Source organism: Asterias amurensis, chromosome 11 (genome assembly GCF_032118995.1).
Source record: "Asterias amurensis chromosome 11, ASM3211899v1".
NCBI lineage: Eukaryota > Metazoa > Echinodermata > Asteroidea > Forcipulatida > Asteriidae > Asterias > Asterias amurensis.
In genome coordinates, this window is record NC_092658.1 from 7805099 (window position 1) to 7831951 (window position 26853).

The 26853-nt window shown below is 40.1% G+C and overlaps 1 protein-coding gene across 2 annotated transcripts in view; it reads right to left on the reverse strand.

The window, feature by feature from the left end:
- Positions 1–26853, reverse strand: part of LOC139944587 (dynein beta chain, ciliary) — a 59591-nt gene that overhangs the window by 12405 nt on the left and 20333 nt on the right. For both annotated transcript variants that reach the window (XM_071941639.1, XM_071941638.1), the window contains 35 exons: positions 26625–26849; positions 25297–25388; positions 24629–24755; positions 24123–24275; positions 23409–23642; positions 22810–22941; positions 21692–21852; positions 20813–20969; positions 20216–20320; positions 19679–19836; positions 19327–19465; positions 18546–18911; positions 17710–17842; positions 17105–17232; positions 16541–16689; positions 15680–15813; positions 15003–15151; positions 14150–14323; positions 13349–13553; positions 12213–12481; positions 11445–11684; positions 10676–10837; positions 9908–10101; positions 9429–9591; positions 8799–9065; positions 8251–8412; positions 7179–7412; positions 6337–6597; positions 5601–5744; positions 4821–5102; positions 3892–4087; positions 2991–3103; positions 2106–2464; positions 1490–1694; positions 547–852 (listed from right to left, as the gene is read on the reverse strand). In XM_071941639.1, the coding sequence (XP_071797740.1) occupies positions 547–852; positions 1490–1694; positions 2106–2464; positions 2991–3103; positions 3892–4087; positions 4821–5102; positions 5601–5744; positions 6337–6597; positions 7179–7412; positions 8251–8412; positions 8799–9065; positions 9429–9591; positions 9908–10101; positions 10676–10837; positions 11445–11684; positions 12213–12481; positions 13349–13553; positions 14150–14323; positions 15003–15151; positions 15680–15813; positions 16541–16689; positions 17105–17232; positions 17710–17842; positions 18546–18911; positions 19327–19465; positions 19679–19836; positions 20216–20320; positions 20813–20969; positions 21692–21852; positions 22810–22941; positions 23409–23642; positions 24123–24275; positions 24629–24755; positions 25297–25388; positions 26625–26849 (6678 nt within the window). The remainder of the gene's footprint in view (positions 1–546; positions 853–1489; positions 1695–2105; positions 2465–2990; positions 3104–3891; positions 4088–4820; positions 5103–5600; positions 5745–6336; positions 6598–7178; positions 7413–8250; positions 8413–8798; positions 9066–9428; positions 9592–9907; positions 10102–10675; positions 10838–11444; positions 11685–12212; positions 12482–13348; positions 13554–14149; positions 14324–15002; positions 15152–15679; positions 15814–16540; positions 16690–17104; positions 17233–17709; positions 17843–18545; positions 18912–19326; positions 19466–19678; positions 19837–20215; positions 20321–20812; positions 20970–21691; positions 21853–22809; positions 22942–23408; positions 23643–24122; positions 24276–24628; positions 24756–25296; positions 25389–26624; positions 26850–26853) is intronic.

The following is a 26853-nucleotide window of genomic DNA, read 5'->3' on the forward strand; positions in this document are numbered from 1 at the left end:
TAGCAAACATTAGTGTAAATGAACCAAACATTAAGATGCTTTATCCCGTTGAAAATTTAACATTTCTAAAGAATTAAGCGCACAACTCTAAAACTACCCGAGGTGTATCACACTATCATCCACGTAGTGCACAGAGCTGCCAACAACTGCATCTTACAGTCAGGGAGATTTCTTATAACAATCAGAGAGATATGTAGAGTTACATTCAACAAAACAGGGACAAAGTTTACATAATTAGAAGTTTTTCAAATTTGCTGGTAATCTTATATTTGCTCAGCATAATTTTGTTGTGCTAAGCTACTTTTTGTAATTAAGCATCTCTATGAAAATGGGCCACGATTTAGGAAGAAACTATCAGTAAATAGAAAACTTGCGGGTACAACCGTGTGTAAATCTCTTTTGTGCGAGTGTTGGCTCTACAAAGAGCCGGTTTTGTATTGACGTTTCGTCTGGGCAAGATTTGTTTACCCCTTTACTAACAGCACAGGTATGGACCGCATCTTTCCACAAGTTGGTTTCTTAGATCAGAAAAAAACAAACACCCACCTTGAGCGAGAACTGGTAGATGGGATTGATCATGTTCAAATCGTTCAGGATAAAGTACATGAGGGATGCCCTGGCGGCGGCTGGACGATACAGCTCTCTCGCCTCGTTGATCTTCACCTCCGTGATCTTGGCCTCATCTACTTTGACCTCGATCTCGGCGGCGGTGCGCTTTGTCGTCTCCAGATTCTCAACGAGGGCGGTATCACCCAGGAAGTTGCCCTCGGCCGAGGAGAGACGGGAGAGGAGATTGTCTTCCAGCTCCTTCAGGATGATCTTGAAATCATTCTGCTGCTTGGTCAGGTCCAACTGATTGGGAAGAGAATGAGAATTTTCTTAAATCCAAATGAGAGAACAGTCAAAACTTGATATGTGGTTGAGAATTTGTTCAATGTTTAAACTGCACATGTAATTTATTTGCAAAGTATTGTATACCTAGCTTTGTGATAAATTATTTGGTTTTGCCTTTTGATTTGTTACTTGCTTGGCTTTTAATTCATTATTGATTTATACATTTTATTACACACCCAAGCCCCTGTGCCAATAAACGAAATGATAAACTTTAAAGAAATTATCTGCTTCAGATTTGGGAGGAAATCAAGGAAAACCCAAGTGATCAAATATGGAATGAAAATCCACTAGCAAGGCTGCACAAGGAAGGACTTAAACTGGGGTCCAACAAGGTAACCCAAAAAACGGAGAAAAACCACCGAGCTAACCTGGAGCCATCTCAAACCTCAGCTTTGCCCCGTCGCCTGCTTGGGTTTCGCACGCTATGTATGCAGCGGAAGCCCAGCGAGTATAAATGAATCGACCTTGTCAGGATTGTCAAATTCCCTGAAAATAATTATTATTACTTTTTTGGGGGTGGGGGTTAAAAAAAAATAAAAAAAGATTTCCGGTTAAAACACATAGAAATCACATCACTGTAAAGTTGGTTTTGTACCTTAAGTTTCTCCAGATCAGGTCTTTCTTGGGCCACCACGTTAGCGAGGAGCTGATCCTCGAGGCCGTCCCGGGTGACAGTGAAATTGATGAGTGTCGTCTGGGCCTGCATCTCTGGTTTGTAATGAGGGTTGGCCAGCTTGGTGTGAAGGATCAGACGGAACAGAGGGTTGTATTCAACCTCTTTGTCACCAATCTTGATGTATCTGCGAGAAAAAAAGCAAAGCCAAAATGGATTGGAAGTGTCATGGATTGTGTACCTTGTGCAGGATAGCTTGAAGACAGTTTTGGACACTATTGGTAAATGTCAAAGACCAGTCTTCTCACTTGGTGTATCTCAACATGTATGCATAAAATAACAAACCTGTGAAAATTTGGTGCGCTAGACCGCTCAGCCACGACATTCTACAGGGTGACAAAGACAATTCTCAAATGGTTCATGCACATAGTGAAATTACCATTCCTGAATACTGGAAAAATCTACTCTGCGGCAGTAGAATATATAGCAGGACAGTTCTCTAAAGAACATAATCTATCCAGCAAGTAGTGTTACCGCAAAGCAAATATACATTGATAACTCACAACGCAATGCCTCAAATCCCACATTAAGTACTCGCCTTCCTTTCTTGATGGTGTTACGTCCCAGTACCGGATCCAACACCGGATCAACCGATTCCTCCATGTTCTCAATCAGTACTGTGTCTCCGTTGGCGATCGCTCTCTCGATCACGTCCAGGTAACCACGCGTCCCGAGACGGACGGTCCTCAGATCCTCCCCGTATTTGGTCTTGATCCATTTGACACCCTGGAGTTGGGGATCGATCATCAGCGGCCAGCGTTCACAGCTGGACAGGATGGTGGCGTTCTCTGTGGACATACGATCGCTGGGTAGACTCTCGTTATTCCAGCTGGCGATGGTGGCGTCGTCCGTCAGCAAGCTGAGTGGGTCAAGGCCCTCGGTGGTGGGAATCGGAGTCTACGGGAAAAAAGTGGAAAGAGAGGGTGGTTAAAGGAAGTGTACCTCACTGGAATTGTTATATGAGGGAAATTTTTGGGGGGTTTTATGTTCTCTAACACAACCAATAAAAAAAAACCCAGAGCTTTGAAAAACACAACACCGTTCAAACAAACTTGAAAAGATGGAAAAAGAGGGTGGTTTGATGAAGTGGATTTAACTGGAAATGCACATGAGGGAAATTTCTGGGATTTTTTGTTCTCCTAAATTTTCTTTAACAGAGTGATACAAATGCACTACAAAAATGTAGTGAAAAAAAAAAAAAGCTGTCAAATAAATCTTGAACAGAGGAAAAAAAAGTGTGATTTGACAAAGTGAACTTATTTGGGGATGCACAAAAATGCTATCAGAATAACAGCGAAGACCCTTAAATTTTGTCTGGGGATGCTCACATTCTCTCGATCACCCCCATAAAACTACAAATACAAAAGATTTGAGGAGAAAGACAAAGTTGCTGTCAAAAGTAAATGAATTCCTTGCAACTTACCTTTTGTGTTTTGATGAACGGCAGCCACATCTTGTCCATCAGTTCCAGACGGAAGCTCTTAGTGAAGCATCCCATGTAGGAAACAAAGGCAGTAATCAGAAGCACATCACCAGCTGAATATTACAACAAAAACATTTAACAGATGACTAAAGGGAAGGTAAACATTTCAAAATCACTCTTAAAATGAATGGCAATAAAACCTTTGGTTAGAAGCGTTACAGAAGCCATCGACAGCATGAGAATTTTGAGAATTATTTCACTCTAAAGTTATATGGTTATGTAAAAAGGTTTAAATTTTTATGCCCAAACATTTTAATTGGAGAAGCGTTACTGAAGTCTCCTGAATTCTGAAAAATCTACACTGCAGTAGTTGAATATATAAAGCAAGACAAATTCTCAAAAGAACATAATGTACCCGGCAAGTAGATACACAATCTGTGCTACCACAAACCAAATATAGTGCGCAGTTGACTTTATGTCACCATTGGGGCTCAAGCAAGGGTATAGTGCACAGTCGACTAAAGTTGCCGTTGGGGCTCAAGCTGGTTTAAGTGTCTTGCTCAAGGACACAAGTGCCATAATCTGAACCCAGGACTAGTGTCTCGAAACAAAGACCCACACTAGCAAAACCAGTCCAGTCCAGTGCACTAGACCACTCTAAGCCACGACACTCCCAATAGACCGATCCAGTAAGCCCCGCCACATTACGTATTGACCAATCACAACCATTACAGAACCAAAAGTCTGACAAATTAAGGTCCGACATGCGTGCGTGTATGCTTGGCACGCCCGGCAGAGTTGTGCAGAAAGGCATTGGAGAGGCTCACGTATTCTTGCTCACACGTGCGCCATGAGCGGAGCCTAATGGATTAGTCTATTCCTGAATACGTGTCCAACTTACGCAATGTCTTCTCAGCTTCCTTAAATGCAGCCACGGCCTCTCCCCAGCGGACATTCTCAGAGGCAAGTCCACCCACTAAGCGGTTAGCCAGTGTGATAGTGTTGTTGGTAGCCTCTGCTTCCTGCTGGCACTTCAGTTTGTCTCCCGTTGCCTTCTCAAACTTAGCCGTCAGCTCAGCCAAGTTGGAATCCAACTCCTGGAGGGAAATCAAGACAACATTTGCGTCATTTTAGTTTCATTGCTGTACTCAAACTCATTGTACTTACATTGCCTTGACATTGCAAAATCATTGTGATTTCCCAAATAGCACGTGACTTAAATGTGTGTTTGGAAGTGCAGAAACCTTGTACACCGAGTGTACACAAACGGTTAAGGGAATTCAAAACATAATTAAGATCTACTGTGCAATGTGCAGCATATTAAATGGTTCATGTTAAAGTTTTTTTGTCAATTTGACCATAAATCTAAAAGAAAAAAATAGGGGAAAAAAAAGCTTGTATATCGACCTGCAATTTGTGAGTATCTGCCCATAAGCTAGCTTGTACATGAAAAGAACACTGTAAACGCAAGTGCCAAAGATCACTCAGCTATACTTTTGCTTGATGAAGGGATGTGACAGACAGCTGAAGAAAAAAACAATCTAAACTCTGAGCGCAAAGAGTGAGTGCTTGCGAGCGAGAAGCTGTAGGGTGCGAAGTCTGCCTACGTTCATTTATCTTTGGTTTTGAAAGTCTTACTCTGCAATCTGGGGTGTTCCATATGGTTTTATCTTAATTTTCTTATGAATTAGATCAATAAATATTTATTTTCCCCTTTTTTCTTTTTAATTTTTTTTGTTTTTTTGTTTGGGAGGCGGGGTAAAAAAAAACCCCAGATCTTCGATTTAAAACAGAGAAATCACATCCCTGTCGATGCCTATTTCCACCTACCGCAATCTTAGCCTTGATGATGGTGAGTTTGTCCTGGGCAGCCTGCAGCTCATCGTTGGCCTTCTGCAGAGCCAGACGCTTGGGCTCCACATCGCAGTACACCTCGTAGAACTTGACGATGTTGATGGCCCAAGAGCACAGACCAGCAGCGGCATTTGACTTGCTGCGGATGAGCTCGGGATCAAAGTCTGGGTTATCGATGTAGGGCCTGACGGCCTTCAGACTGCTCTCTGGGATGTGCTCTTTGTCGTAGTTGATCAGCTGATCCAAGAAGGCGTCCACCTTTAAGGGTTGTTAAAAAAAACCAAGACAAGAATGTCAATGCAGTCAAGTCCAAAGAAACTTGAAAACTTAGATGTTAAAATAGTGGTTAACTGTTGATTGCTCGTAGATTGTACCCAGCAATAATATAATATTACTAAAAACAAGAAGAGAATTTGCATTGTATTACATTCATGAAACTGATCAATCACACAATACATATAAAACATTTGTATAAACATTAAATACAAATGCACAATTGAGAACAACAAGCTAGGACAAAAGTGATAGTAATAGTATGACTTTAACTATCTCGTAACTACAATAAAGAAATAATTTTTTGAGGACAAGACCCATGTAGGCTATTTTAGAAATTTCAGGCTATTTAATCACAAATTTGCATTCCATGTACATGGTGTGACTGCAGAAATTATGGAGAAACAGCAAATAAAGTTACAATCTGTATGTTTCTGCCCAACCTCCCTTGTTACATTTTATTACTTCTTTCTCACTAATTACCTTGGCCATCATAACCTTGGCTGCCTTCCAGCTTCTGTCCTTGGGTACCTTCCCATTGGGAGCCAGGAGTACCATCACTCCAGCAGACACAAAGACTACCTGGGACGGTGGCGAACCGAAAGACTTCAACTCTGTCAAGTTGTTCTGGAATGGAAGAAAACATAGGAAGTTATGGAAACTGTACTCAGTGGACTTTAGTTTGTGGAAACTTCGCTGTATATGTTATCTCTTTAGACCCTGGTTTAGAATCCACATTCACACTTAATACTGGATCATTCATCCCTCGTAACTATCAATACTGGGTTCTTATACTTAGCACTTGCTTCATCATAAGAAGGGCGTATCAAAGCACTCAGTATGTTTGCTTGCAAGGTATGTGGAGCTACATTTTGAAGTATGAGACCTGTTGCTTTCTAAGCACCATGTAATCATTTACAAGGTGTGAACTTCTTTTTGCTGTTTTCTCAGCACGCAGGAACCGAGTTCAGCTGAAATTGTCCAGGGATCTGAGATGGCTTTGGAATGAATGAAGTTTGAAGTTTGAAGCGCTTTGAGACGCCCTTCGGGTGTGAAAAGCGCTCTATAAAAACTGGTTATTATTATTTTTAAATTTCATATGACTTTTACTTTATCTTGCTTGATAAATTAGCTATAAATCAGCATATCGGTGACATACACCAATCTCTAACCCGAACCTTTCAAATGAAATTTGGGAGTAGGGGAAGAAGGAGGGTACCTTATTGAGGGTATTCAGAGCCTCCTGGGCGGCCTTGAGAGCAGGTTCAGCCTTGGCCAGATCTTCCTCGCATTCCCTGGCCTTCTTAGAGACGGCCAGGTTGATAGCGGCCACTTTCTTCTCTTCCTCATCAGCGATGGCCTTCTCCTTGCTGACCTTCTCTGTCTCTACTCCGACGATCTGGATCAGCTTGTCTGCATCCTCGTTCTTAAGCTTCAGCTCGGCTTCCTGGGAGGCCAGCTTGGCTTTCAGGTCGTCCACCTGGTGTTCCAAAATGAATCCAAAGGAATCGTTTAAAGTGACGGATTGGTATTTTCATGACAAATGTGTCCACAGGGATCCATTTCACAGAGATAGTCCTATTTTTAGGACTAGTCCTAGGAGTTATTCAACACTTAGGACTAGTCCACTAGGAGTTATTTTTTTTCTTTTTTTCTGGAGACTTCCCAGTTTTAAAAAGAACTGTCCTGCTTATTTACTACTACCTAAGCGGAAGGTAGGACATCAGCAGGACTACCACTCAGTGGATCAAGAGGACTTCTGGTTATTAACTTCTCTGCTGTGGAGTGAGCTCTTAATTGGTCTCATTGTTTTGGCTAGCTTGCTCTATTCAACTTATGGTCCTGAGGCCACAATATATTTCCCCCCTTACAGTTTAAAATATTTATTGTCATGATAAAATAAAAAACATGAAATTTGTCTTCTCTGCGTAAAGAAGACTATACAATACATACAAGAAAGGCATAGCAACAATATACGACAAGAATATAATCACAATTTACAGATATATACAAATGCAAAGATAGCCTCTTAAAGATAGCCTCTTTCAGTTTATTCCCTACCTGTTGTGCTGTGCTCTGAAGCTTGGTCAGACCATTCTCCAGACGTTCCATCTTAGCAGTCAACTCTTTACTCTTCTGGCCCAACAGGTTCTGGTACAGCTTAATCTGCTCCAAGAAGCTCTTGGGCGTGGTGTAGTTGTAGCGTCTCTCGTTCTGCAGGTAGATCTTGCTCATCTCATTGACGCTGGTGTGCACAAAGGCCATGAACTCGGCAACGGAACCCTTTAGTTCAGGCTACAAAGAAGAGTTAACACAAAAACATTACCATGAAAACTTCATTGTTGCTTGTTTAGTTTTCCAGACAGAAACACGTTATGTTTGATTTTTCTTCGTAAAATTTGTTGTTGATTTACAATTTGAGGGAACTGCTGATGCAGAAAATCTTGCTTTAGCTAAAATTGGACAGGAAACCAGTTCTACACAGCACGTGTGATATGGTCTTTTGGCTGGTAATCTAACTTTGGTAAGCACAATATTGTCTTGTGCCTAGGTAATTTGTGTCCTTGAGCAGCCATGAAATTGGGCCATTAGGTGACAACTGGGGACATGTGTCTGTTTCAAGGGGCCACGTTTGTAACAAAACTTATATATGTTTTTTTCTTCTATTCAAAAAAAAAAAAAAAAATATTATCTTCAAGTTCGCGCTAATCCTCCAATCAGATTGGCAGAATGGAGTGGTGATAAAAACCTATATTGCACGGCTAATATCACTACCATGCGTCTTGTGTGTTCTATATCACGCACCAAGTTTGCTTGAAGATAAATACGTTATTACACGCGCGCTCGTGGAAACACAAAAAAATATAGCGCGTCTGCGTCCCATATCCATCTCGGCCTTCGGCCTCGTTGGATATGGGACGCAGAAGCGCTATATTTTTCCGTATTCCACTCGCGCTTGTGTGATAACTTATATAGTTAACATATTTTTCTAAAAAGTCAGACACATTCTTTTCACCTGATGTGTATTTCTTCAACAAAAAAACCCCTCAAAACATTAACAAGAAGAACAACAACACCAAGAACAAAAACAGCAAAAACAACAACAACAACACAAATCCAAAAGTAAACCTACCCCAAGGAGATCCACTTCCTCCAGGAATCGTTTGCTGACAGACACCAAGGCCTCTTGTGGCCACTCATGGAACCAATCGATGCTAGTGCAGTTAGTGATGGCTGGGAACTTACGACCTCGTACACGGAGAGTGTTTCCCACGGGGGAGAAACAAAGAACCACCTGGTTGGGAAAGGAAAAAGGGTATTTTAAAGGTTAGCAGGGAATGTTTGCTAGTGTGCGTGTTTTATTTTAGGGGTACTTTTCATATGTTTATCTTTGTGGTTTTTATGATTGGCTGATCTTTTAATGAGCTCATGCTTCTTTTGAATGCTTTATTCATCTATTTGTATAAGTAATATGTAATTTGGGTGTAATTTTGAATTGTATAAACTATTATTTTGTTAATGTCTCAATAAATAATGTTTTCCTTAATTGTTAACAATATTTTCTGTATTTTAATGTTAGCATGAGATACAAGGCAATTTCTATTGTATACTTGTATATAAACAGCAATAAACAAAATTACAATCCTCCCCTATCCTTTTGAACATTTGATAACTCCCTACCTTCAACTGACGTCGCAACCTGTCAATGTAGAACTTCCAGCAGTTCTCACGTGTGTCTTGCAACCCTTGACCTTTGACCTCATTGCGAACACCTGCGATGACATTCTCAATCTCGTCATCAGCAAGCAGGCCCGGGATCTCTCCCGAAGCAAGGAGATCGTTGATGAGGACCAGGAACTTTTCATCGGCGACCTGGGCGTCTGTCATTAAAAAGACCGTTCCAATGTTCTTCAGGCCGGCCTTCAGGCAGGTCTGTGCCAAGTCGAGCTAATGGGTCAAGACAAAAATCAAATTTTCATTGCAAATTTTTGTTTTTACTTTGATAACAAAAGAACTGCAGTCTGACCACTGACGTGCTCGAAAGGAAAAGCTTTATCAGAAAGAAAAAAAAAGTTAAAAGTTGTTAACTGCTTATGAACACAAACACCTGTGGTGTATTTATAAATCACACATATTGTAAACAACCCAAATCTGGCTTTCTCAAAGGCCAAGTGGCAACACCTAACAAGATAAAACATAGTGTTAGGTTGTTGCTGTGTGTCAACTGTTACCTTTCAGAACACTTTCAATTTTTGTTTTAGTGACTAAGAAGTAGAAATTATTATAAATTATAGAAATGTTGAACTTTACCTTGAGATCTGGAATGCCGTAACCTTTCCTCAATGTAATCTGATACACCTCCAAGCTGCTGATGTACGCAGCCAGACGAGCAAGACTCTGCTTGCCGCTGCCTCCTACACCAACAAGAAGAGCGTTACCTCGGGGCGACTCCAGGATACGATTGATACGACAGCTGCAAAGAGAAAAGCACATTGTTGTAACATGGAATAAAACATTGACAAAAAAGATTTCACAATGACTCATGTAAGTATTTGTATCCCAGAACACCTATAAATCAACTTTCACGGAAGTTTGTTACACTGATATTGATAATGATAGTCAGTTCTTCTTTTCCTGATGAGAAACACAAGAGCTTGAGTCCGATGCGGTTGACCGCTCAGCCTGGAAATGCACGCCACAATATTGGGCTTGAAAAATGACTCGGAAATCTTTGCGTCTAGTGACTTTTTGAAAGTATCAACAATTTCAAATGCAATTTTAAGACTTACACATGCTGCATGGCGTCCTCAAACAACACCAGGCTCATGACAGCATTGATTTCGTTGTAGCTATCCAAGGCCTCGACCAGGAGCTTGCTTAGGTCTGGCCAGTCTGGTACCGAGAGGTACTTGGGGTCACCGATGCCGCTGGCGAAGTGGCAGTAGATGTTAGGCTTGGCCATCATCGCTTGCTCATCGACATCCTGGGCAAGAGTGAGATGATAAAAAGGAAAATGATAATTTAATTAGGTAATATTGTATTGTGTAGTGAAGATATTAGACAGGATTGGTAGAGCTGACAAAATAGTTGTAGACAGTGTTTATGTTTTGGTGTGATCAACCATCATGAAATAAGAAAGGTGAGAAAACTTGGGCTTCATCCTTTGTGCGAGTCAGGAGAAAATAGGTGAAAACCATGAACTATTTCTCAGCTACCTGGGGGATTATACAGCCCGTGCTAAGAAGTTTGTAGCGCTCTAAGCTTTCACAGGAACCATCTCTGCCCTCACATATACCAATTCAGGCCTACCCCTGTGTGATGAGAAGCAATTATAGTTAAGTGTCTTGCTAAAGGACACAATTGCATGACCGAGATTCGAACCTCACATCAACAAGAACTTGAGTCCGATGTACTAAACTGCCCAGCCACGACACACTAATTACATTGTGCAGAACTAGAGAAAGTAAGAACATACGAACAACCACCCGCATGGTATTCAAGGGTTGTTGCCACTTGTTGCAAGAGTGCTGGATAACTAGCAGAACATCCCGACTTACCTCAAAATACTTCTTGCTGAAGTCATTGATGGTCTTGTTGAACGTCTCAATGTCCTTATCTTCAACAAGCTTGTCACCGTAGACACGAGTGGCCTCGTGTTGCCATAGGCGCACAAAGTCCACTGGCGCCTTCAGGCAGTCGGAGGTAGAGTACAAAAGACCCTGTGGAGTAAATCAGAACACACATTTCCCAGGTCATTCTTAAATATAATATTTATCAAAGCAGGGCCTAATTTCAGGACCTAAATTACCCAGATATTAAGATTACTGCCAAAATACCATGTAACGTGTACAGTCTGTATTTTGCGTGCGGTGTTGTGCACTGTTTGTAAAGCCAAGATGTACATGTCAGACAAGTTTATCGAAGTTGGACCAGTTTCTATGAAGCTGCTACAGCACATCAGTGAAATTTATATGTACGGCCAGCATTCTAGCCATGCATACAATAGCATCTTTTCAATAACATGCTTAACAAAAATTCGGACACAATTTTTTTCCACAAAATGCTATCGATCTGATTTTGACAATCATGACCATTTTCTCTTTGTTTAATTTGGATTAAAACATCTTGTTTCTGCTTTCTTATCTTTCTTTTTTCAATCCAAAACATTTTCGCACCACACATTTACAACTTGGCTTGCCATCCTGCTGTCACAACAGCGTAAAAAATCATTGAAAAATAACCAGGTATTAATAAAAAACAAAATTTGAGGTCATAGATGCTCTTTGTCAGAAAGAGCCGCTAAGCAAACAGAAACACAATCCTAACCTGGAAAATATTGGAGAGGTCTCTGAGGTTGAAGACGTAGTGGAACTTGATGGCAGTCGGCAGGAAGGTCTGGGCCACCTTCTTGTGGAGGTCCAGGGCCGCCTGGACGACAGTGCCGCACATCTTCTGGACTGAAGAGGGCGCTGTGATCAGCCCCAGATGCTGGGAGAGGATGCTGCTGTAGATGTGCACGAGGGCGTCCGCTCCGGGGAAGCTCAAGGCAAAGACGCAGAAATGACGCTGTTTGTAGATAAAGAAGAATCAGTTTGTGACCATTGAAGGCACTGGACACGTTTGGTAATTGTCAAAGACCAGTGTTCTCACTTGGTGTATCCCAACATGTGCACAAAGTAACATATCTGTGAAAATTTGGGCTCGTTTCCTCAAGATTCGAATATTCATTTCAAGGGATAAAAACATGAAACAATTTACACATCAATGTCAGTAAAAGCTAAGCAAATGCGACTTCTGCCGCTTCCCAGGTTGTATCTTAATTTGGGTGTGATCCCTGGTCACAAGGCAGTTAACCGTTAATGGCTTCTGACTGGCACCCCTGAACAAAGATATTGCCAAAAATAGGGAGACCGCCAACATAGGACTAGACAGCTCAGTTAATGGTAGAGCGCCGGCATGTTAATACAGAGGTCATTGGTTCAAATCCCACTCTTTCTTTGTTCAACCCCCAAAATCATTTAAAAATTTACCCAGTGAGTTTCCCTTGTGGTTTATATTGATAAAATACAACTTCTGCCGATTCTTCTTCTTTACCTGAAGTCTGGAATTGATGGTGAAACTACCGGCCGTTGGGTTCATGCACGACACATACTGGCAGTTATGAACCTCCTTCAACGACAGCTTAGTGCGGTCGTACCAGCACTTGTAATCCATGTGCTGACGGATGAGGGTGTGCGGCTGCACGGTACCGTAGGTGTCTACCTCTGGCATGTTCATGTCGTCAATGAAGTACACCAGCTTCTTGCTGCCCGGCGGACCGAAGTTACGGCCGGCCTTCTTCTCAAGGGGCTTTTCAAGAACACCTAGAAACAAATTAAGATGGAATGGTATAACTAAAGTCTCTTTGTTTTTTCACGAAGGCCACGGCCACTCGATCTGGCTGAGGGACGGGGTGCAATGCCATCATTCACTGGATCTGTACCAAAACGTTGTGTTTCAATTTTTCAAAGTGTCATATCTAAAATCTATGGCAGCAATGGTCAGTAGAAAAATAAACTTGCTCAATCTGTCTGGTTGTAAGGCAAACTATTATGGGACAAAACTCTATCTAACTAGAAAAGAATGATCAAGTTTCTAAGAGTTTTTATTATCAATGTCTAATGCTTATAGACCTTCATGATGATGTGGCTATCTTGATTTTCTTTCAAACGAGACCGGAAGAAAAACAGTCTGGTTCATTTTTGTGAAAGAAATATTAGCATTCATTACTCTTTATGGATTCAGGGAACCAAGATGATGACAGCATGATACAGGATTCATAGGTCGTGTCCGAAACAGTGATTTCAGCTACAGCTACATGTAGATCAGCACGTCTGTCAGTGTTGAAGGATAGGCAGAGCGTGCAATCTAGCCATAGCTGTAGCCAAAGTCGCCGATTCAGACCTGGGCCCAACTTCATAGAGCTGCTAAGCACAAAAAATTGCTTAGCATGAAATTTCGGCCTCAATAAAAACCGGATTACCAACAACATTTCCACATGATTTTCAGGATGAGCAAACATCAGCTGAATACCTGTAACAATCAATATGCAACAAATGGATATTTGGATTGTAATTCTGTTTTTACCGAGGAAGAAATCTCATGCTAAGCAAATTTGTGTGCTTAGCAGCTCTTTGAAATTGGGCACTGGCCTTATCAGCCCCCAGTTCCAATACACCCTAGTACTTTACCTTGCAACATCTCTGACGTAGTGTAGTAATTGAAGGGTACATTGGCCACCATGTAGTCCTCGGACAGCGCATTGAGTTTGTCACCGACGAGTACGCTCTTACCGAGACCGGCGTTACTGACGAGCATGACCGGGCGACCCTTGGCCATCAACAGATCCGCAAAGTACCGAACACGCGTTGTTTCAGCGGTGTGTACTAGGACAGCCTGCGGATTGAACACATTCAAATCAATGACATTGAACTGAAAAACTTCATAGCAACAAAGGGGCAAAAAGATGGTGTTAACTTTACTGGGAAAGCCTCAACCAATGGGCCCTTCTAAGGCAAAACAGTGAACTTAAAGAAAATTGTTTTTTTTATACAAGATATTTCTGGTATATTGATGTCGCTTTTCACATTTCAAAGTTTCGAAGGCAGACTCTGTATGGATGTGAATATAACATGTCTTACTATCTCAGCCTCTTGTTGCAGTTGCTTTCAGCAACAGCTAGCCTCTGGATTACATACAGCGAAAACAATCCAAAGGTGTGAAAACTCAAATTTTTCAACCAGTGGTTCTTTTTTGCAGAGCCTGCACAACAGCTCATAACAAGATAATTCCATGTTATGGTTTTGTGTGCCTTGTCCAATGGATTGCGTATCTCAACTGGCATGCACTCACTGTGCTAACATTTAAAGTGTATTAATGACCAAAGCTGATTACAAATTTAAACCTGAATTTGGAACATTTACCACTCTTTCCCCTAAATTGCTTTAAAATATATAAACAAAAAACTTTGAGCTGATCGGACACGTCCCTACCTGTAGAGGAATTTCAGGGTCCAGCTCAAACTTGGGCACCATCTCAGTCCATGGGATGAACTTCTTGGAGCCGGGATCAATGTAGTAATCAAAGACGGTCCCTTGGCCTGGGAACTTGATGGTCTTGAACTCAGTCACCCACCACTTACTGAACTCCACACGGTAGTCGACCAACTGCGTACAAAAGAGTGGATTATTAAAAGATGGACATAAAAGTCAATAATTATGGATTGATTTGGGATCTATGTGATTATGCTTCTTGAAACGGAAGAAAACTTGATATCATTGTTATAGATTTAGATAAAGTTTTAGAGAGTAACCTACTTGGCCAAAATCGGCAGAGCTGCTAAAGCCCAAAAGTAGTTAAGCTTTCTCATGTACTAGGGGCAAAGTTTCATAAAACTGTTTCAGCAGAAAAGATTGCTTAACAAATTGCCACCAAGCCAAACAAAATTAACAGGATACCAGTCAGAGATATGCATATGTGAGTGATAACGTTTCTTCTCTGGTAACCTGAGTCTGGTAAACACTATTTTGTTGTGCGTAGCTACTTAGCTTAAAAGTGCACTAGACTTAGATTAAAGTTACCAGCCCAAACACCACGTCACCAACACCTTCTGTGACTGGTAACCCACATTTTGATGCTAAGCAGAACATTTTAATTCAATTTGTTGTGCATGGTAGCAGCTCTTTGAATATGGGGCCTGGTTTGCAAGACCAGGGCTTCATTTCTGTGTTTTGCCAGCATGTAATGGATTTCCTGTAACTAGTTGTTATTCGACAGAAATCGCCCCAGTTGAGGCACATTATGGGTTACGATATTGTTTTCAATGAACCAGCTGTTAGCACTGACCTGATCCTGAAACATGGCACCACCGAAAGCCCAGACGCAGGCAAAGACAAAGTAGAGCTCGTAGAGTTCCTTGGAGCAGTCTGGTGGGGTGGTCTCAGGCGTCAGTAAGACCTCCAGAAGGTAGCACAACATCTGCACCATGCTTTGCTCTGTACGGTGCAAGGTCAACAAACATTCATCAATAATGAGTTTATAACAGTCCTTGAGGAAGTAATTTTCTGATTGATTTACAAAATTTGGCAGAGAAACACTTGATATTGTACCATCAGGATAAAAAGTGAGAGGGAATCCTCGACCAGTTTAATTTGAACAGAAGATTAACATAAATTTTCATAAATTATTTGAACTGTTGCAACAAAAATGTTAGTTATTAGTTGTAAGCTCAATTTATTTATATAACCCCTACAGAGAATGAGAAAATAGAATTAGCTGCTGCAAACTGCTTAACCACTCAACTAGACGTTATGCATAAATGCAAAAAAATAGCTATTGGCATGACATTTCGACACTAGTCTTTCTCAAAGGCTTAAAAAAAAGAAGTTTTTTATTAAATGTTTAACCTCCCAAATGTAATGTAGAGTTAAATTTATTTTCAAGAGATATTTTAATAACTACCAATCCCATACAATATATGAAATGGTCTAACATAAGGGAGGGGGGGTGGACTTGATTATTACCTGGAATTGGAATGATCTTCTTGAAGCGTATTCTGAGGGTATCAAGCACCGGTGGGAGATATTTATCGAAGAGGATTGTGAGGTTGGCTCGCTCTGACTGCACCTCTCTCGTCTCGATCCAACTGGTTACAATCCTGGAGACAGAAATAAAAAAGTTTATCCGATTGGATCATTTAATCACACACAACATCCGAGCTTGAGAAACTGTTTAAATTTGTTACCAGGGAAATTACAAAATGTTTCGACTGTTTCGAGTTTCCCTGCAGTTTGTTTTAAGAACAGACAAATAATCCTCAATGCTGGGACAAATGTGAAGCCATGTTGTTAAGCGCAAGCTGTCACAAACAATATTATAAAATCCTTTACATACAAAACATCCATGCTTGAGAAATTGTTATTTGTTACAAGCCAACGATGCAAGACTTTTCTCAAGTTTCCTGTAATTTGTTTCGGATTTGATAAACATTCCTCAATGCTGAGACAAATGTGAAGCCATGAATAATAGTTTATTAAGTTTAACTTTAAATTATTTAGCAGTCCAATATACCCAAAGGATCTTGGCTAAGGGCGCATATAATGGTAACCCCTCCCCTATTGTATCTTTTGGTATCTTTGCATACGTTTATATAATTATAATGATTATTGTTGTTGCAGGATGTCGCAAACGACATTAACCTCAGATGAAATGTGGTCTATCTCTGTATATTTTTTCTTCCCACATCTAAAGGTAAAAACTTCCTTGCTTTTTCTCCATTGGATTCTTGGCAGCATATAGTGATTAAGTTTCCTTTTCTGGGAGTCATTGGCTTTACAACCAGTATTATAAAAAAGAAAAAAGAAAAAGAAGAGTTTTGTACTCACGGGTTCCAGCCCAGATCAGATGGATTGATATACAGGATACCAGCTCTGGATACAGTGGCAGGAGTGGCGGTACGCAGATGACTGATCTCAAACAGTAGACGCATAGATGGACTCAAAGGAATGCGTTCGTTACTGGCCAACGTCAAAACCTGAAAAGAAAACAGTAATATAATAATGGAAAAACAACTGGGTTTTATAGAAGGGCTCCTTCCTGTGAGGAAAATTGCTGTGGATCTTCAAGAGTGACAATTCAAGGCCTGTAGTTTCTAATCATGGACTGCTTGCGAAAGATATCACTCCGTGAAATAAATTTATAACCCCCGTTAAATTCAATTTGGTTTTACAGTACAACACCTGGTTTCATCAATCCATGTTTTAAAAACAAAAACTAGAATCACCGCAAGGAAATGAATATGTTGCCACGCACTCGCTTGACAACAGATTGTTAACATTCTACAAGGTCATAAAAACGAGTTAACCCCCAAAAAGTAAAAAGAATGAAAAACCAGAATGAGGAACGAGTGTGAAACCAGTCAGGACGATTTGCCGAGATAGAATAATTACCTTGTTGTCGTCCATGACGGTGTTGAGAGACTCGATCCACATGGGATCAATGTCACCATCCAGTACGATCCACTTGTTGTAGTCGTGAGTAATGTTACTCATATCTCGCATGATCACAGAGAACAAACCTGGACAGTGAAAAATGGAGATTTCATCAAATTATTTGAATTTTGCTGGAGAGGATGAAGGGCTGAAAGAGAGGGATTTCAGATTACTTTCTTGTCAAGTTGATTTTCTCACTCCCACTTTTTCTCTATTTTTTAGTTTTTTGTTTATTTATAGATGATCTTCCCATCAAGGGAACACGGCAAAGTCCCACAAGGGGATATAAACACCTGGAAAGTGCAGAACAAGTCCATCAACATCGAGCAAAACCATGAGATGAAATTCACAGAAAGTGGTGAAGCTTGAGTTGCTTAAACTTTAACACACAAAAAGTGAATTCAGGGAAAATTTAACTTACGAATTTTTAATAATTTTAACAGTCAAGCCAGTCGGTAATAGTATTTTAGACAAAAGGAAATTTGTTTCAGAGAGGACAATCAGTTTTTTGTTGTCAACAAAACTTGAAATCTGATTAAAATAGGGCAAGGACATCTACTGACCATCTTTCCATTCTCGTGTAGCAGGGTTGATGATTCCAAACAACTCGTCGTTGGTCACTGCTTTAGGATTGAGGATCTGCATGACAGGTTTCTGCTTCATGTTTGTGTAGGTGCGGTTCAGAACCTTCAAAACCTGATAATCAAAAAGACAATTATAAAACAGTTAGCTCCTTCAGAATGACAAAATATTTATGGTAAAGTATCTTGCTCCAAGGATACAAGTGCAACGACTGGGACTTGAATTCTCACTCTGCTGATCAGAAATGAATAAAAATGTCAAGGGTCACATAATTCAAAGGCCATCTAATGAGCCATTTAGAATAGTCAACAATTAGTGAAAAAAAAAAAAAAATTAACCAAATATTTCTTAAATGGAACCAGATATTTAAGATCAGAGGTCTCCAACATCAATAGTTTATAATGGCTTTACATGGCTTTACAACAAACAACTTTTACTTTGTAGTTTAATCAGGAATAAAATTAATGATCTTGGCCTCTGGGTATTTTGTCTTCTTTTCTTCATAAAAAACAAAAATCTCTTTTCAACCCACCCACAATTTTGAAGAAAGAAAAACAAATCAAATTTTGTATACATTCTCAGTTATTTATGGCCCAAAACCAGTGATGTTTGGTTTTTATGTTGGGAACAAACTGTCAATACAAGAATTGTCTTCAGAACCAGAGTCCATAAATGTCTCTTATGTGTCTTTTTACAAATAAATTGTTATCTTGTGTTTATCTTTAAATTTTGACCTTCTTTTTAAATAACCGAGTGTATATTTGCAACATGGAAAACAAATGTTTAGCAACCGATGTTTTATGCACCCTGCTTTTACCTTGCTTTTCCCTGTTCCAGCGTTTCCGATGACGAACACAGAATGTCTGACGGCAAGCAGCTCCTCAAGCTGCACCACCTTCAAGATGAAATTATCCTCAGACTGGAGCTTTAGATCCAGCGTGGACTTCTTCACCAGAGCCTCGAAGTCTGGGGACCTCTTACGGGGCACGTCCAGGGCTGGGAACAGATCCGTGATCAGACCCATGAAGACAGGAAAGTCGTCCGTCACAATCTTGGGGATGTTGAAGTCCCGAAGGGCTCGCATGAGGACCTGGTCTTCTGGACGCTGTTTATCGCCACGTTTCAGGGAGCCGGCCACCACGAGTACGGACTTGATGGCACGTAAGCCCCAATCGTAGTGGTCCTGAGGTATAGACATAAATAATTAAGGGCGTTAGATGAAGCATTGGGAGGTAATTCGTGATTGAAAAGAGTAAATGAACCTTCAGCAAAAAGAATCTTAAAAATATTAATAATTTCTAATTTCAATTCAAAGAGCTGCCAACATTTGTAACTTGCAATCAGAGAATTTTGTAGAACAATTAGGGAGATATTTAGAACTACATTCAACATACTAATGGGGGAAAAGTGTCCATAATCATTCATATCTGTTCATCAGAACATGGCAAAAAAGGTTTATTTTCAAAGAACTTTCTGCAGAATCAGGGGAAACTGGCTAAAGTTTCAAGAACAGTCCAAGAACAATGTAATTACCAAGTCAAGTAATAAGATTGCTGCCCCCTAGTATCCCGTTGTAATGAACTTGTAACAAAATTTACCTGTTTTGAGAGCAGTTCTTTACACAGTGTGTACAGTGTGATGAATTTACGGGCAAGTAGACGAGCCTCCAGGAAACCTTCTGCCACCAACATGATCTCACAAATCAACTCAAAGTCAGGGACCACCATGGCACATGGTCTGTACATAAACCAGAAACACAAAAAGAATAAGGTATGAAGCTTTGCATGGACAAGTTTAGGGAGCAAGAACGAAGTCAGTTTGTATGTAAATTAACCCAGGTGTTAGAGCACCGACAGGTTAATCTGGAAGTCGCTGGTTCTATTTGCGCTATAGTTGATGTATTCGTTTAACCCCAAAATCGTTCCAGAAAACTAGTGTAAAATGACCAACCTGAAGAGAGCTTTGAGGTTCTCAGGTAACTCAGTCCTCCCAGCGTAGCCGGGATTCATGGTGATGAAGATACCAACGGTAGGAACCATCACGATCTCCTCCCCTTGGAAGTTAAAGTTGGTCTTCTTGTCACGAATAGCGTCCTGGACACACTTCACCTGTGGATGAGGGAGAGGGGTGGGGGTTGTATAAATTAAGATAAGTTAATGAGTTTTTAATAGATGTTAAATTTGCATGGGGTCTTTGAAATACCTGTTAATGTTACCCTTCACAAAATTCAAGAAAACAAATAAGTGTAAAAGCAGGGTAGAAACAGCCCGCTCACACTTGCTTATATTTTACAAGCAGCATAATTTGGTTCTTAAGGAGCTGATTGGAAAACTCATCAAACGCTACATCCATTTTATACGACCTAAAATAAGTCAATACTTTTGAATGCTTTTGGAGGCCTTAAATTTGGACAGCTCAATTTAAGACTTTTAAATACTTTTTAAGGATCTGCAGAAACCTTTGTTTCACGAAGAATGAACAACTTACCTGGACAGCCACCACAGACAGCACCTCAACGGAGATACGATTGAACTCGTCAAAGCATCCCCAGGCTCCAGTTTGAGACAGACCCTTGTAGATGTTACCACAGGACTACATAGAATAACGGAAATACAGGTTTGAAAAGTCAATAATAAATTAATATAGTTGTTCATTTTTTTTTTTTTTTTGGGGGGGGGGAATTATTTTCTTGTTTATCTTGGTAGAACCTTTTAGTAAAGCACTGTTTTTCAAAGGTGCTTGGCAAATACAAACATTCATATTAACATAAAAACAATGTTGCAACTACCCACTCGTAAAACACTGGATCGATTTCACAAAGAGCTAAGATTGATCTTTACTGCAAATCACTCTTAATTGACAACTTATCTTGAGATGAATCTTAGCGCTTTGTGAAGCCAAACCGTTATCTGTTTCACAAGATTACTAGTCACATTAATTAAGAATGCAAGATTCTTTGTCTTGAACAAGTTAATATAAAATTTTTGTGCTAATAATCTTTTTTTAATAAAACAAAAAGGTGCAATTTTTATGCTTAACAACAAGTCATGAACATGGGTCAAAGTCCATCGTCAACCCTCTCACCTTGTAGTCCATCTGCTCGGAGCAGTTGAAGACGTAGACCATGATACCCAAGGCTCTGCCAAGATCCTTAGTGGTCTCAGTCTTACCGGTTCCTGCTGGGCCGGCAGGAGCACCGCTCATCACTAAATGGAGTGACTGAGTTAGAGTGATGTAGCATCTGTAAAAAAAGAAATCAGAATTACTCAAGTTTAACATTTTAAAGTTATTGAAATCACTTTAAATTTACTAAAACGTAAAAGTTTTTAAAAACCTTTTTAATGCTACCCTTAACAAAATTTAATACAAAAAACATTTGAATACAGCAGAGAAGAAACAGCTGTACCCCCTTACACATGTCACACGTAATTTGGTTCTAGGCTGATTTGAAAATTCTTTAAATGCTGCATCCATTTTTCAAGACCTCAAACAACTGAATCTAAACTCAGGAATAACTGTGTGGGAAGCTGGCCTTCACTGCATGGTAATGACTGGGTTGATAGCTGGACCGCCAGTTGTAATGGACCGAGCTGTGAAGACCGGCTCCCCACATTGTCATTACCATTAATAAATACCTCTAACAAAGAAAACGGTAATAATCACCAGAAATGTGTCAATAATACTGTCGATATTAACTTTAGAAATGTTTCACTCATGTTCAAGGGCCATTCTTTAGGTTCTTTAGGTTCTTTATACTTTGCCTTTAATGAGTTGAGTATAATTGCAAAAGCGGGACAGTTCTTTTCAGAACCAAGAGGTTTCCAGAAAATCCGAAAATCTACTCCGCGGTAGTAGAATATACAGCAAGACAGTTCTACAAAGAACAAACTCTACCTAGCAAGTAGACACACACATTGTGTTACCGCAAAACAAATATATACAATTGCAAAGTTTGAAATGTACCTGTCAGTGAGAGGGGTGATGACCAGACGAGCCGTGTTACCGAGATACTCGTAGGAGTAGCGGAACTGGGCATCACAGATGTTAGCGTAGCAATGTTTGCCATCATCATCCCAGCGATGACGTAACTGACTCAACCACTGGAAGGCTTGAGCGTTCTCAATCTAAAGAGATAATCATTCAGCAACAATTAAAGAAAATGTAAAATAGGTTGATGGCTAGTGGTTTTGATGTTAGCAGTCTTTTAAAAAAAATATTCTCTGAGAAATGCTTTGCTAGAATGAAGTGTCGGATTTTGACAAAGACTCTACTTGGGTCAAAAAGTGTTATCTTTAAAGGCAGTGGACACTATTGGTACTTACTCAAAATAAGCATTAGCATAAAACCTTACTTGGTAACGCGTAATGGGGAGCTGTTGATAGTATCAAACATTGTGAGAAACGGCTCCCTCTGAAGTAACATAGTTTTCGAGAAAAAAGTAATTTACCATGAGTTTGATTTTGAGACCTCAGAATTAGATTTTGAGGTCTTGAAATCAAGCATCTGAAAGCACACAACTTTGTGTGAAAAGGGTGTTTTTTCTTTCATTAATATCTCTCAACTGAAGAAAGACTTTGCTTGGATCAAAATGTCTTATCCTTTAGGAAAGACTCTACTGGGGTCAAAAACAACTAATCTTGAAAAATCCTCAACAAGGGTCAAAACGCATGACCATTTACCTTCTTTATGCATACCCTGGGTCATTTTGGTTAAGGGAACATTTCAAAAATCGAATGGTAAAAACATTCTATATGGAAGTATAGTAGATCGGATAAGTATTGAGCGTGTATTAACATAGACCATTCATTTTCGCTTAGAACTTTCAAAATACTAATACGGCTATTCAGTTGTGTAGGACTGCTCAAGTGCCTCGGCACAATTATGCAGTCTAGAGAAACATTCTGGCAGGAGATGGACTATGGGTGTGTGCCCACAGGAACATTCTTTTATGACTGGAACATGACATGAAACACCCCCCAAGAAGGTTTCTTATTTCATTTTGAAACTTCACTTCTGATTAATTCTACACAAACAAGAAACAAGAAACAAGAGTTACATATAACTGAAAGGACTTATCTAACCTTGTTAAGGACGAGTTTTGCAACCACATCACGGGCGTGTACATCGATGGTACAGATGGTCATAATCTTTTGTCTGTCACCCCTAGACAGGTCACCAACCAGAAGCAGGATCAAGGTATTCAGCTGCAGGATCTGTTTAGGCAAAGATTTAGGAAGATAAGTCAGGGTTCTAGATTTGAAATTCATGAGGCAGAAAACAAATACGAGAATTTCTATTTTGAGTTTGGATGTGGCTTTTAAGCCAAAGGTGTCCCCATATATCTTATTTTGATTCTGCAGTAGTGAAGTTAATAATAAAAAAAAATCTCTTCGATCCACACGCAGAAGTAGATGTCCAGCTGATTTTCTACCCTCCGCCCAGGTAGTAGTTAAAAAGCAGGACAGTTCTTTTCAGAACTGAGAAGTCTCCCGACATAAAAAACAACAACTCCGCGGTAGCAGAATATAAAGCAAGTTCTCTGAGAACATAATCTACCTAGCAAGTAGATACACACATCTTCTTCTTCCTATACGAATACAAGCCTCACATGTGAGTAATATTGTACTATGAAGTGCAAAAGTAAGCAGGCCGTTAACGTAAACCAAATATATCTCCATACCTGTTTCTTGTTGTATTCCTTCAGGGCATTCTCATGGCCCTCTTCCAGACGAGCGAAGGCAATATTAACCTCTGTTGACCACCAGACCTGGGTAGAGGCCAGGGCCACCTGGGCAGGGAAGTCATAAAGCCACTGCTCTCTTGGCTTTTCCTCGTAGGTATTCACACCCTCGTTGAATTGGTTCCGGACCGTGGAGCGGGAGGTGTCCATCAGACGGTTCAACCAGACCTCAACCTGAGTAGGAAAAACAGAAACAAGAAATAATAGTAGCAGGTAAACCATGTTGGTCTGTAAGGAGAAATAGGAGGTAGCATCTGCATCTACAAAGGAGGACAGTTAAACTCAGGGATGAGATGTGACAAAATGTGAAAAATCCTAGAATAATGGATTGCAGGCCAGGGTTCCCTCTAATTCTAATAGAACCCAATTTCATAAAGCCTGTAAGCATTAAAACTTGCTTAGTACATTGTTGCAACTGGTGCCCCATCGGTTTTTTTTTGGTTTTTTTGCTTATTAACAACTTCATGAAAGTGGACCCAGGCTTACAGACTCGGTGCATCACCAGAAATACAAAACTGCAGGCTTGAACACAATGTGGATTATTTCTTTAACTCTTTCAAGAAAATTGAATGCTCAATGACGGTTTTGAGAAATTTTAAGAGCAGGAAAAACCCTGAAAAACACACGCCGAAAAAATTATTAAAAAAATCATACCTGTCCAGAGCACTCGCATGGACTGTCAAACTCCACGTACTCTCCTTCTTTACTGTACATTCCCAGGGCTTCCTTAGTGTCGTTATCATCATCATCCTGCTTAAACTTCAGCTTAGCAGTGTTGTCAAACAGCTTGGCAAGATGACGTTGCACCTATCGGGATGAATGAAATATTGATGCAAATGTCAAGAGTGTTCAATGTTGTAGGTGGCCTAACTTATTTGTTGTATATTTGTTGTCCATTACAGCATCCAGGCTCGGGAACTCACTTCCTGAACGATAAACTCCAAACGCGAAGTTAGATTATTTATTTATCAACATTTCAGACAGAAATATTTCAAGGGATGTTTTCAACTATCATCATCATTAGACGGTGTAAAGTTTTATGTCAATCTGTGATCTTCACAATTTTTGTTTCTTACCAATTCTGTAACGTTTGAATGAAGGGTAAACCCTAGCACTAATGATCCAACATAATTCCAATGAGAATTGTAACTGATTCTTACCAGGGTTGGATTGTTTCCTTGAGACAGAATGTCCAGCAGATCAGCTGAAGAGACAAAGTAGAACCTGGGGAAGGCGAGACGCTTGGTCTCTAGATACTCCGCGAGGGCCTTCTCACAGATGGTCAAACTATAGGAAGAACAAGTCAATCATTTAACAGGGGTAAGATTGTGTAAAAATGTAAAGTCATGAAACTTGGAAGAAAAGTTCCCTTTTCGTATGGAGATAAAGCAAATAGACTTGACTTTTGTATTCAGCCCAATTGCTGGTCTTCCTCAAGAGCCACTAAATCGTCTGCTGCATATTTTGGAAGTCACTTCTGGAAGACCTCAGACGATTGCACAGTTATCACTCTCTTCCAGCAGAAACTTAAAACAAACTAGTTCATGTTTGCTTTTTCAACAATGTGACAACAATTTAACTTAACTTAAACTTCTACTTGACCCGCATCTTTCCTTTCAGGAAAGTTGTTTTCAGGAAAATGTGCCTTATAAATGCTGTATTATCGTTATTGAGTAGATTTCATGTAGAGATCACAGACTTTCTACATAGTTTTAACTAGATATCTGATGGTTTGATCACATCAAGGGCCAAGTCTTTCACCTCTGTGATAGCAATCTTCGCCTATTTCATGAAAATCTTAAGGAGCAGGGAGACATTTGATACGTACTTTGACTGCAGGGCTTCTAGTCTCTCAAACAAGCCGTCTTTGTTCGTTGCCTGTACTGTATTGGGAGTCTTCTCGGCTTCTGCCATCAGATCCTGTTCAAAAATAAAAAGTAAAGTGTTAGAAAAATCTTACTTTAAATTGTGATTCATAGGAATGTGAAATCTTCAGCTGGATAGGTTAAGAGGAGATATAAGGGTAAAATAAATGTGGATCTGTGAGGGCTGAGTTGGTATTGACCCATTTCACCTGACGTCATCAGCAGAAAAATCTTGAATGCGCCATACTGGTGGGCAATTTCACTGTGCGTTTTTATATATAACTCTATGCTGCGCATTATGCAGTGAAGTGTGCATTTTAGGCTACGCGGCGTTAATACACGTAAACCTAACTGCCCACCAAGATGGTGAGCGTGGCATTGGTCGCAGCGTGTGATGCGCGTGCAAGGGGTCAATTGTGTTCAATCCATCCCTGAGCTACTGAAAGACCGTCGAGGTTGTATACTCCAAAGGGAGTTGAAAAGGTTTCAGAAATTATTTGAAAATTGGCCGAACGACTAGGAATTAAGAATGTATAGCGCCTTGAGCACTTTATGGTGAATATGTGAGCTTTGAAAGGCTTCATTATTATTACAGTACAGCAGATTGTTGGTCGAATTGTGCCTTTGATGATGCAAGCATGGCATTTGGCATGCAGTCAGACTATTTCATGAGAAAGATAGTTGGCTGTAGGACCGCCATAGATCTGCCTTAAAGCCATTATACACTTTCGGAACAAAAAAACAAAAAAAATCACAGATTTACAAATAACTTACAGGATTTACAGAAGGTAATGGTGAAAGACTTCTCTTGAAATATTATTTCATGAAATGCTTTACTTTCTGAGAAAACATTAAAACAATTATCAATTCTCGTTGTTGAGAATTTCGGATTTATTCTGAACACATGTCATTACACGGCGAAACGTGCGGAAACAAGGGCGGGTTTTCCCCGTTATTTTCTCCCGACTCCGATGGCCGATTAAGCCTAAATTTTCACAGGTTTGTTATTTTATATATAAGTTGTGATACACGACGTGTGGGCCTTTGGACAATACTGTTTACCGAAAGTTTCCAATGGCTTTAAGACAAAATTATAACAAAGAATTGGCAGCCATTTTTAAAGTTTTGAAGATTGTTTTGTACTTATTTTTTTATTCGAACCAAAAATGGACCTATAGCTGAATACATTTCTTTCCATGATGTTCTAAAACAGCTTTTCAAACCGAACTACAACCATGTAATGTTTCAAATCATATTTGTGATATTGAAAATATTAAAACTGCAAAAGCACCTTGAAATCTGTGTCGATTCCATCAAAACGCTTGGAGTCTTCAGGGAGCTGGTTGCGGATGTCCTCTGACCCGATGAAGATACTCTCCAAATGAGACCACGTCCTCTGCACCTCAAACCAGATGCTGATGACAGAGTCTGCGATGGAGAGCTTCTTCTGCCAGCCGGAGACCTCCTCAAGGAAGTGGGCAATGTACTTGGAGGTCATCAGGTTCTGAAGTTGGACCTGT